At 40.7% G+C, this 10,517-nt stretch overlaps 1 protein-coding gene across 3 annotated transcripts; it reads right to left on the bottom strand.

Annotated features, from left to right (window-relative positions):
• Window positions 1-1,200: 1,200 nt before the first annotated feature.
• Window positions 1,201-9,439, bottom strand: LOC109475074. 3 transcript variants are annotated; one of them, XM_019775616.1, is made up of 5 exons: window positions 9,295-9,439; window positions 7,555-8,507; window positions 6,736-6,860; window positions 6,052-6,158; window positions 1,201-5,491 (listed from the first exon to the last, which is right to left on the bottom strand). In XM_019775616.1, the coding sequence occupies exons 2-5, from the start codon at window positions 8,260-8,262 to the stop codon at window positions 2,163-2,165; spliced, it is 4,269 nt and encodes a 1,422-aa protein (XP_019631175.1). In that variant the 5' UTR covers window positions 8,263-8,507; window positions 9,295-9,439; the 3' UTR covers window positions 1,201-2,162. The 3 variants fall into 3 exon arrangements, with proteins under 3 accessions (XP_019631175.1, XP_019631173.1, XP_019631176.1); XM_019775614.1 differs by having other exon boundaries at window positions 7,555-9,428; XM_019775617.1 differs by lacking the exons at window positions 7,555-8,507; window positions 9,295-9,439 and having other exon boundaries at window positions 1,202-5,491; window positions 6,736-7,548.
• Between the last annotated feature and the right edge of the window lie 1,078 nt (window positions 9,440-10,517).

The following is a 10,517-nucleotide window of genomic DNA, read 5'->3' as shown; positions in this document are numbered from 1 at the left end:
ATTGTAGGGGTGCATCTGCAATATTACATTGACCGCGAAAACAGCAACGACAAAAATACACTTTCGTGCATCAACCCGGGTATACCCGCAGACGGCGTATAAAATTGCATGCCGATTACACAGAGAGAACCCCGTGTAATAGTTGCGAACACAAAAAAGCGCTTCACAGTACTCCGTCCGGAGGTCCTGACCTCCTTCACGGAGTAAGAATTTTACCATATCTTTTACCCACAAACTAAACAGGGACGTTAACGTTACTCACAATCAACACTACTTATTATTACTTCCAGCGTACTGATGAGCTTAGATGCGTACAGAACTCGATGATCTATTCCTCCTACAGGCACTAGTATTGGGACACCTTGCAACGAAATGTTTAGTACTCCCACAACCATAAAATGTCTGAGACTTTGCCGTGCTGTATGATGCTGACGGGAGCACTGTGTCTGATACTGATAATGCGAATGAGAGGACTCCTGCTACCTCGATTGTGTAAAATAAGGCGCGGCACGCCTTGAGATCTTCCTGGCTGCTTCAATAGCAGTCCTCAAGTCCTAATAAGTCCCTCAGCTTATCAGCTGCGCTGCTTCGTAGTCTTCCGCTTTCCTGTGCCTTTCTATCCTCGCCGCTACAGCCAAATCCTCAACTAGCCTCAGGGCTACTGACGGGTCAAACATGCTGTTCGGTCTCGATGTCATTTCTCTTATATCCCCCAGGAGAGCCTTGACACTATGACACCCTTTTCTCATACCCTTCCACCTTAGTTTGGAGTACCGTCATCATTCTGAACAATTCCTCACCGCATTTTCACATCCACACAGACTAGGATTTCACTGAGTTTTTTTTTTACTACCAAGAAATATCTCCCCACAGGATTGTCACCACACAGAATTTTAACCAACCTGGATTCACCGTTTTTTCTAAATTCTCAGAAACCACTTCACACAATTCTTACAAGTCAGGGTTCTTTCACAGTCTTTACCACACTTATATCACCACACATGTAGCAGAATTTCGACTACCCAGGATTTAACAGCGTACTTTTACAACCCAGAGATATCTCCACAGATATTTCCACCCAGGATTTTCACCACACATGTTCTCTTGAATAAGTCTTGCAGAAGCTCTGTCATAATCATAATTATCCTTTACACAATAAACAAGACTGGACCGTTAAATATATTAAGCACATAAGTTTAATAAGCACACCAAGTCTCAATATGAATAAAGAAAAGAGATGAAATCTTGGAAAAGATAGAACTTAGGGCCAAGTTTTCCAGCTTTCGGTGATTTGCTTGAGCTAATGTCATGACAAACAGTGCTAGTAACAATTGTGCCACTAGATAATGTACTAGATATCAGTAATGGTAACAATTGTGCCACTAGATATTGTACTAGATAACAGTGCTAGTAACAATCGTGCCACTAGATATTGTAACTAGATAACAGTGCTAGTAACAATTGCGCCACTAGATATTGTACTAGATAACAGTACTAGTAACAATTGTGTCACTAGATGTTTTACTAGATAACAGTGCTAGTAACAATTGTGCCACTAGATATTGTACTAGATAACAGTGCTAGTAACAATTGCGCCACTAGATATTGTACTAGATAACAGTACTAGTAACAATTGTGTCACTAGATGTTTTACTAGATAACAGTGCTAGTAACAATTGTGTCACTAGATGTTTTACTAGATAACAGTGCTAGTAACAATTGTGCCACTAGATATTGTACTAGATAACAGTGCTAGTAACAATTGTGCCACTAGATATTGTACTAGATAACAGTGCTAGTAACAATTGCGCCACTAGATATTGTACTAGATAACAATGCTAGTAACAATTGTGCTACTAGATATTGTACTAGATAACAATGCTAGTAACAGTTGTGCAACTCTTTGTATTCCTGGGATCGACATCAAAGAAGAGATATACTAATTAACAATGGTTACAATTGCCGATTTCAGCTTCTGGAATTCCCCATCTTTTCATAAAATTATCGGCAATGACAATGGAGTTTATTGCATTTAATGGGGCTAGAATTGTACGTTAACCACATGTAAAGAATGGAAAGACTATGTTATATGTATGCTTCCAAGTTTGTTCTCTTTCTTTTTGAGATATTTATGGACGGATTTATATGAGTTATATGTATATTCAAAGTTCTTCAAAGGTAATAGGATTGCCATAATCTGAATATAAACTCTTATCCCACATCAGGGACGCCCTAACCATACAGATTCTTGCCTTTCTGCGATCACCCAGCTTCCTCCATGTGTTACCCAACTGGAGAAATAACAGCATTATGTCGGGATTTGCAGTTTGTTCACCATTCAAACTAAGTCTCATAGCTAGTGCGTTTTCATAGTAGTTAACAGCTTTTATGTGATCGCCAAGGTCACTCCATGTGTTACCCAAGCTGCTAAGTGACACGGCGATGGAAGGATGCATCATACCATAGATACTCCTGTTTACCTCTAGTGCCTGTTCATGATATGTGACGGCCTTTCGGTGCTCACCAAGGTCACTCCAAGCGTAACCTAAGTTGTCCAATGACTGTGCAATGTCAGGATGTGCCTTGCTGTCATCATAGACTCTCTGCCTCATCTGTAGTGACTGCTCATAATAGTAGACGGCTTTTCTGTGATCACCAAGGCGCCTTAAGTCGTTGCCCAAGTTGTTAAGTGACGTGGCGATATCTGGGTGTTTACTGCCCTGACCATAGATACTCCACCTCATGTGTAGTGATTTTTCATGATAGTTGAACGCCTTTTCATGATCACCAAGGTAACTCCAGCTGCAACCTAAGTTGTTAAGTATGTCGGAGAAAACAGGGTGAGCTTTTTCCTCACCATGGATACTCCGCATCATGTGCAGGGACTGTTCATGGTAACTGACAGCCTTTCTGTGATCTCTCAGTTCATTCCAGGCGTTACCCAAGTTGTTGAGTGACGCGACAATACTGGGATGTGCCGTAGCCTTACCATAGATACTTCGCTTCATCAGTAGCGATTGTTCATAATAGCCCACAGCTTTTGTGTACTCACCGAGGCCATAACAGGCGGCACCCAAGCTGGTAAGTGACTGGGCGATCTCTCTATGTGCAGTCCCCCTACCATAGATTCTCCGCCTCATGCTTAGAGACTGTTCAATACAGCTGACAGCCTTTCTGTTATCACCAAGATTTTTCAAGGCAATACCTAAGCTGTTAAGCGACTGGGCGATAACAGGGTGTGCAGTGCTCTTACCATAGATCTTCCACATAATCTGTAATGACTGTTCATAACAGTTGACGGCTTTTCTGTGTTCACCAAGGGTATCAAATGCACTACCCATGCTGATAAGCGAGGCAGCGATTTCAGGATGCACAGTGCACTCACCATAAATACTCAGCCTCATCAGTAGTGACTGTTCATAATATCTGAGGGCCTTTTTGTGGTCACCAAGGTCACTCCAAGCGTCACCCACGTTTGTAAGTAAGTGGGCGATATCAGGATGTGCATTGCTCTTGCCATAGATAGTTCGCATCATCTCTAGTGAGTGTTCACAATAACTGAGGGCCTTTCCGTGATCACCAAGCTCCCTCCAAGTGGTACCCAAGCTATTAAGTGAGTAGGCGGCGTCAGGATGTGCAGTGTCCTTGCCATAGATACTCTGTGTCATATGCAATGACTGTTTGTGATAGCTGAGGCCTTTCATGTGGTCACCAATGTCATTCCAGACGTTACCCAGGTTATGAAGCGCAGCGGTTATGTCACGGTGTGCAGTGCTCTTACCATGGATACCCCGCAACATCTGTAGGAATTGCTCATAGTATTCTAAGCATTCTTGGTAATCGCCGAGGTAGATACAGGCGTTACCCAGTTTCTTAAGTAAGTCGGCGATGTCAGGATGGATGGCGCTGGGTCCGTGTCGACATAGCTCTGTCTGAAGTGCTTGTTTCGTGCATTGTTTCGAGCTGTGGTAGTCACACAGGCTTAGATATATTTCTGCTTGTACTTTTGAGGACTTGTCAAATAGAATTGATGGCCCTTCTGTAGGTAGTGGTTGCCTGTTACGAAACTGTGAAACAAGGCGCTTTAGTGGTATTGCCGTATAGTAGTACCTCATGAGTTGCTTGGAATTTGAGATGTAGAACACTTTATTTGATAGTTCCCCGATGTCAGAAATGGTTGCCCATGACGATAAAGCTGACATGTTTTCCACTTGACCCCCATTGTTCATGTATGTCCTAAGCCTCAGTTCTGCTGAGATGCTGACCAGCACCATCAAGTGATGCGCATTCTCAGCACTGATAGCTCCGTTCTTGCGCATCTTTTGGATTGTCTCCCACATTGTTGTCGGCTGTATGTCAAAAAGTAGTGCCCAGCAAGACACTGCAAGGCTTGAAAATCGGTAGATTTCTTTCTTTACATCTAGCATTCTGCCCGTCAGACCCTGTTTGTGAAATTTTTCACTATTTTCTTTCAACATATCTTCTGCTACAAGACTGACCAGTTCCTTATCACTATCTTTAAGTCGTTGATCCCACAATGCCATGTACTCATCAACCAGGTCTTGTTCTCCGGTAATCAATGAAACATTACCCAAGACACTTGCTAGGTGGTAGCCTTCTTTGAGGTAAAGCGTAATGTCATCCTCTAGAACTTTGGTCATTTCACGAGGTGTGTGGATAAGGAGACATGTTTTACCCCTGCCTAGTGGGGTTTTACATGCATGTGGCATAGCTCCATCAAAAGAGAACCCACGTGGTGTTACAGAGTCGTAGAACCAGTTGTCTAACTTGTTATCTGACTTAAAGTCATTGAGAGACTTGATTGCCATGGCCGGGAGGATGGTTTCACCTAGATTGATCACTTTTAGATGCAGGTAGTGTGTTAGATTTTGAAAATATTCCACAATGTTGTTGATCTCATTCTCTATCAAAATGGCAAACTCCAGATCGGAGTATGGTGTTACCAAACCTGTGGCGTGTGAACCAAGGCCTATCATGGCATACTTGCAGGGAGGGGGGCCCATTACCTCTATGCATTCATCTACAAGGTGAGATATGAATGCTTTTCGCTGGTAGACGATTGTGTCAAACAATGATTTGATCGCCTCCACTCTCATCTTCTCTACTTCCCTTATCTTCAGGTCGTCATCATCAAGGCTGTAAGGATCAACCTGTTGCTCAATCTTTTTGATCTCTTTTTCCACATAGCCTCTGCATTCCAATAATATTGATTTGTGTCTCTCCACGTCATCTAAGGGTACTGTTTGTTCGATATCTAGAACGTGCTTAACAAACGACTGGGTTACCTTCTGGATCTCTTGTTTGATGCCATCTCTGTCTTCGTTTTTTGATCTTACCAGTGCTGCGTTACTGAGTGCTGCAGCCTTGGTGAAGTCACCTCCATCTTTGGACTGAATTCCTTTCTGAAGGTAGACATTGCTCAGCTTGCACATGGACTCTGCTTCTTGCCTTTGCTGATCTGCATCTGAATCTGTACATGCATTAAATGACAACGAAATTCTATTGGTCGTTAACGTTAACCTTCTTCCTTTTTTGAAGGTTAGTAGACATATGGTGTGGCGCACTATCCTTAATTGTGCACATTGATTTACTTTACTAAGGCCACACCAATTTAATCTCTTGGTTAACGGATTTTTCTAGAAAAATAATGGAGCGGGCGGGCGAAAAAATAAAAGAAATAAAAACAGGCCTAGGCATCCTATTATGGCCCAAAATGGTACGATAGGAGCCATGAAGTCAACACACCAGGCTGGTTCAAAATTTAAACAATGAATTTTGAACTTTTAATGATACCACTGCATTGAAAGATAGAATAACTGTAACAACTAGCAAGGGAAGGACTGTTTTCAATTGTTCAGGGCAAAATATGAGCACTTTGCAGTTGATTCTGAATTTTTATTTTTTTTGCAAATCAGAAAAAAAATTAAGAGGCGAATCCGTTAACCAAGACATTAAATTGGTGTGGCCCAAGTAACTAGTAAACCAAGCTATGATAAAGTCTGTTAACTTGATACATAGTCAAACCCTTACCTTTGAAATGAACGGATTTGAGCGCAGCCGCGAAGCTCTGTTCTGCCATTTCTAGATGCCCTGTCTGCAGGGCCCTGCAGCCCTCACGCATGTGTTCTTGGTATGTACTGTAGAGGAGGAGTAGCAATTGGTCACCTTATTGGAATAGTGTTAGCCTGATTCCGTTATAACCTTACGTCCTCGACCCAATGCATTATTCAGTGGAATTCTGACAAAACCAAGTATTCCGTTGATTTTCTCTTTCTTAGTTAGGCCACAGCAAGAAAATTTTATGGATGACATCCTCCGCAGACTACAAATCTAATGCGAGCGGGCGAAAAAAAACAAGGCGGGCCAAAAGGTTCCTAAAATGTAAAATTTTGACTCAATCATTGTACAAATTGTTTTGAGTCAGTAGGAACATCTCATATACACCTTCAACATCACATATCAATGCATCAAAGTAAGAAACAAACATTAAATCAGAGCCTTTTCTTGTCTCCTCTCTTCCTAGTTATCTGTCATCCACCTTCCAGCATGACAACAGACACCTTTGCCCATTTTCGGCATGTTGACCACTGTCAGAAGGTAACAAAATTTCTTGTATTTTTTTTCAAAATCAGGCGAAAATTAATGCGCGCGCGGATGCCATCCATAAAATTTACGTGCTGTGGTCTTAATTGAAGCAGGGTCCACGTTACAGACCTTTCGTGCTTTCTCCTATCCATGACGTCACAGGTTTCATGAGCCAGACTGGGAGGTGCTGTGTGCAAGCTGTCATTTCCACCTTTTGTACCCTGAACATGTTTTGTTTCTAGGCGCTTCTTAGCCTTTTAAAAAAGGAACAAAATGAAACAAAGGTTAAGTTTGCCTTTTATTTTAAACTAAAGTTCGGCGACATCATACCTCTATGAAATATGTTGTAAATCTTCTGCATGGTGATGACCACCTATAATCCTCCTCATAAGCAAACGTTTATGCAAAATATCCACATAGCTCTTACTTAGTAGCATGCAACAAAGTAGTGAAATCTTGATAATTTACATGTTACATGAACAAAGTATGATATATTGGTTATATGCAAGTTAGAGACTAATTTTTAAGTTCCATGCTACAAGAGTTTCAAGATTTTATACCTTCGCAAATCATGTTAATCCTTCAAGCTGACTAATTATGCATCTTACAGTGGATATGCAATTTATAATAGCCTCATTTGAATGGATTTTATTAGCTTATCATAGTCTGCACCCAACGACAGTTTTATGTTATGAAATAAGACTATTCTAGCATTACCTCAAAAATTATGTAAATAAGGTCCTGATTTGGAAAAAAATATGAACTTTTAAATTTTTTTGATTATTTATGCAAATTAGGTTATTATTTTTAAAATGAACATCTGCCAATATTCCTGTCGTTCCCAATTACGTATGTCACAAGTGTTTCTTAACCCTATAAACGAACACAGCAGAATTTCTTCATTAATTATGTAAATAAAGTCCTGATCGAAATATTACGGTTTGCTACCTTAGCTCCTTTTCCCTTGACTTTCTCGGCGTACTTGATGCGGTGCCTCAGCGCTTCTCTGCCGTCTGAATCTTCACAGCGGTCCAGCGCCGCTCGGTACAGGTCAGCTGACTTCGTTAACGCTGCCTCGTCCTTGTCAACCCTTCCCTTCTCTAGGTACACATCTCCGATACTTTTCAACGATTCTATTTGCAGTCGTTTTTTTCTTTCCACGATAGCTTTTATGAAGGAATCTGTATAACCTTCAATTAGAGGAGTCAAGCCATACCCTTTCTCCTTGGCCTTCTCTTCCATTTCATATAAGGTCATCGATACAGCCAATGTGGTAGTCACTGAATTCCCAGTCCCCAAATTCATTGGCTCTTGAACTGACAGTTTTGTACATTTTTCTGCATAATTGATGCGATGTTGTGCAACATGTTTCTCCTCAATACTTCTGTAGTAGTTCAAAAGTTCTGTGTACAAAGAAATTGCCCTATTGAAGTTCTCTGCTTTATCACGATTTCTCTTTGCTTTATACAAGTATAGATCTCCGAGACTTTTCAAAGCTTCGCACTCCAAGACATAGTTTTGACTACATATGGCGTGAATCAACTTATTTGCGTATCCTCTTTTTACTACATCTAGATCAGAACCAGTGCTAAATATCAGGTCCAGTTCCTGAAACTCCTCCACCGCGTTGGACAGTTTTGCCTTTGTTTGTGACATAATTGTTCCTCGTGACAAGGTACAGTTATCTTGTGAAATCAAAATCAATTCTTTGACTCTCCATTTGTTTTCAGTACGGTAAGATAGGGTTTGTTGTCCACTAGTGTTTACAAATTGTCTCAGTTCCGTAATATAGAGATAAACCTAATCCATGTATACGTAATATTTACAGAGCGCAACATATTAAAATTTAGCTCTACACAGAGCACTACACAAGTTGGTCAACTACACTCTTCTTTATAGTCCTGAGAAAGAATGGAAGGGATAGGCATTATTGAGATCCTGTAGTTTTGCTGTCGTCTGTTACGACAAACTTTTACGACTGTGGTTATCACAGTACCGCTGTTTGTGTTAGACCCTGGACTTTACATTACGAGGATGATGCAATGAAGCTGACGTAAGGACCCTGTAAATATTCTAGTGCATACATTGAACACATCGTGAGAACGTACTGCGCAAAACCCTACTTTTTTGTGGTTTTCGTTGGATGTTTCTTCAACGTTCAATTAAAATTTTGCAGACGATATCTTTTCTGACATAACATTTGGAACTACAGACAAAATGTTAACCTTATATGCAACCTTATATGAGAGGTTCTGCCGAAGTAAAATGCACAATACATTACGTCTTTGGTGCTGGTGCTCTGCTTACGTTCTGCCGACGTGCCCATACATGGGTTAGTCAAGGAAGACCTGTTTGATCCTAACAGTCACGTATTTCAAAACAACTGGTCACGCGCTAGTCAGGTGATCCTTGTTGATGCTTAAACACGGCCTATTAAGTTCCACGTAAAATATTAACTAGTAGGTCAATGCGATAACCCAAGAGGCACCTTGTTTTTGTGGGGCTTTTTACATATGCATGCCACATCAGCGTTGTATTTGTTTCCAATAAACAAATTAAAGTGAAAACTTTTTGCTTGTGACGTTGTCGTTAAAATTTTAAAAATGTCATCTCTAAATATCATTGAAGCACAGTATCAAGCAATAGTGACGACGCCATTAGTAGAATAATATGAACAGCCGTACATACCCGTACAGTCTTGTCAGGTCGATGTTGTTTAGGGCATTACAAAGAAGGTAGAAAGGTGGACCAGTTTATTTCTAATTCACTGGCCATCTTTCCGCTACGATTAAAACTAGTGATCTCAGCTGGCTGCCGGCACTGGCGGGGGAAAGAGGAAGTCCTCAGCTGTAGCCACACTTTTATACCATGTGGGGGTGTCCGGGAAGGGGGTTTTCATGATTCTGGAGTAGCACTGTTTCTGATTGGTTACTCAAAGGTCATGCGAGCAAGTCCTGGTGAACATGACGCTCTCATTGGATAAAACATTCAGGTGACCTCGTTTTAAAATAACTGGTCTTGCACACGGTGTCTTGCAATAGTTAAATCATGTCATATCATGATGATGATGATGATCTGTTTTTTTTTTACACTTCATATACGGCCTACCGCTGCATGTAAATATTACCTGTATGTCAATGATTGAATTTAAAATGCACCTGTTGGTTTTGTGCGAGAAAATGTTTGAAAGGGTCAAAAATCGATTTGTCTAGAATAGTTTGCACAGTGATGGTATTTAGCCCACAACCCCTCAAAATAGCTTTCTTTCCGGGCAACACCGATTGTTGCCATGGTAACGGCCAAACAAGTTTTGGGGCCATTTCCTCTGCTTTGGTCATGTCAAAAACATGAAAATTATCACAGATTAGGACACAAGTATGAACAAATGATTGAATAATACGGTGTATCAGAAACTTGGCTAAAACAGAACAACTCATCTGCTTTTTTAGCTTTTAAATTTTCAAGATGTCCTGTTTAAAGGCCTTGGCAACGATGAAGCTATACGGTGTTTTTTTTTTGTTATTTTTGCACATCTTTAAAGTTTATAAGACCAAAGAAGATGTAGAGGTGCTTGAAATTGTAATCAACGCATAATTAGCGGAAAACATTTTATAATTAAATATAGAACTATATTTTCGACCTATATTAAAAAAAAACAGCTGCAGAAATAGGCCTGACCCCTTATGTTTTAATGACTTTATTTATTGAAAAAGAGTACTGATTTCAATGCTCAAAGTTCCCGTAAAATAGACAAGACAGAGCAGCGACTTACAGACGCGTTCACGTCGGTACCAAAGCATAGACGTACGTACAATACGATGAATAATCCAACATGCTGGCTTTGGCATGTTACTTACTTGTTCTATCTTTAACCCTACCTAGACCGGGCTTTTTTTGACATGGGGGGACCG

Source organism: Branchiostoma belcheri, unplaced genomic scaffold (genome assembly GCF_001625305.1).
Source record: "Branchiostoma belcheri isolate BF01 breed outbred unplaced genomic scaffold, Haploidv18h27 scaffold323, whole genome shotgun sequence".
Classification (NCBI taxonomy): Eukaryota; Metazoa; Chordata; class Leptocardii; order Amphioxiformes; family Branchiostomatidae; genus Branchiostoma; species Branchiostoma belcheri.
The sequence above is the reverse complement of the archived record's forward strand: the minus strand, read 5'-3'. Positions and strand labels throughout refer to the sequence as shown.

What these genes read in the sequence shown, in the direction of transcription:
- LOC109475074 (XM_019775616.1), bottom strand. Translation starts at nt 8,262, where the DNA reads ATGTCACAAACAAAGGCAAAACTGTCCAACGCGGTGGAGGAGTTTCAG. An exon ending in GATAGGAGAAAGCACGAAAG is followed by an intron (nt 6,159 to 6,735) that starts GTCTGTAACGTG and finishes CCTCCTCTACAG; the next exon opens with TACATACCAAGAACACATGC. An exon ending in CAAATCCGTTCATTTCAAAG is followed by an intron (nt 5,492 to 6,051) that starts GTAAGGGTTTGA and finishes ATGCATGTACAG; the next exon opens with ATTCAGATGCAGATCAGCAA.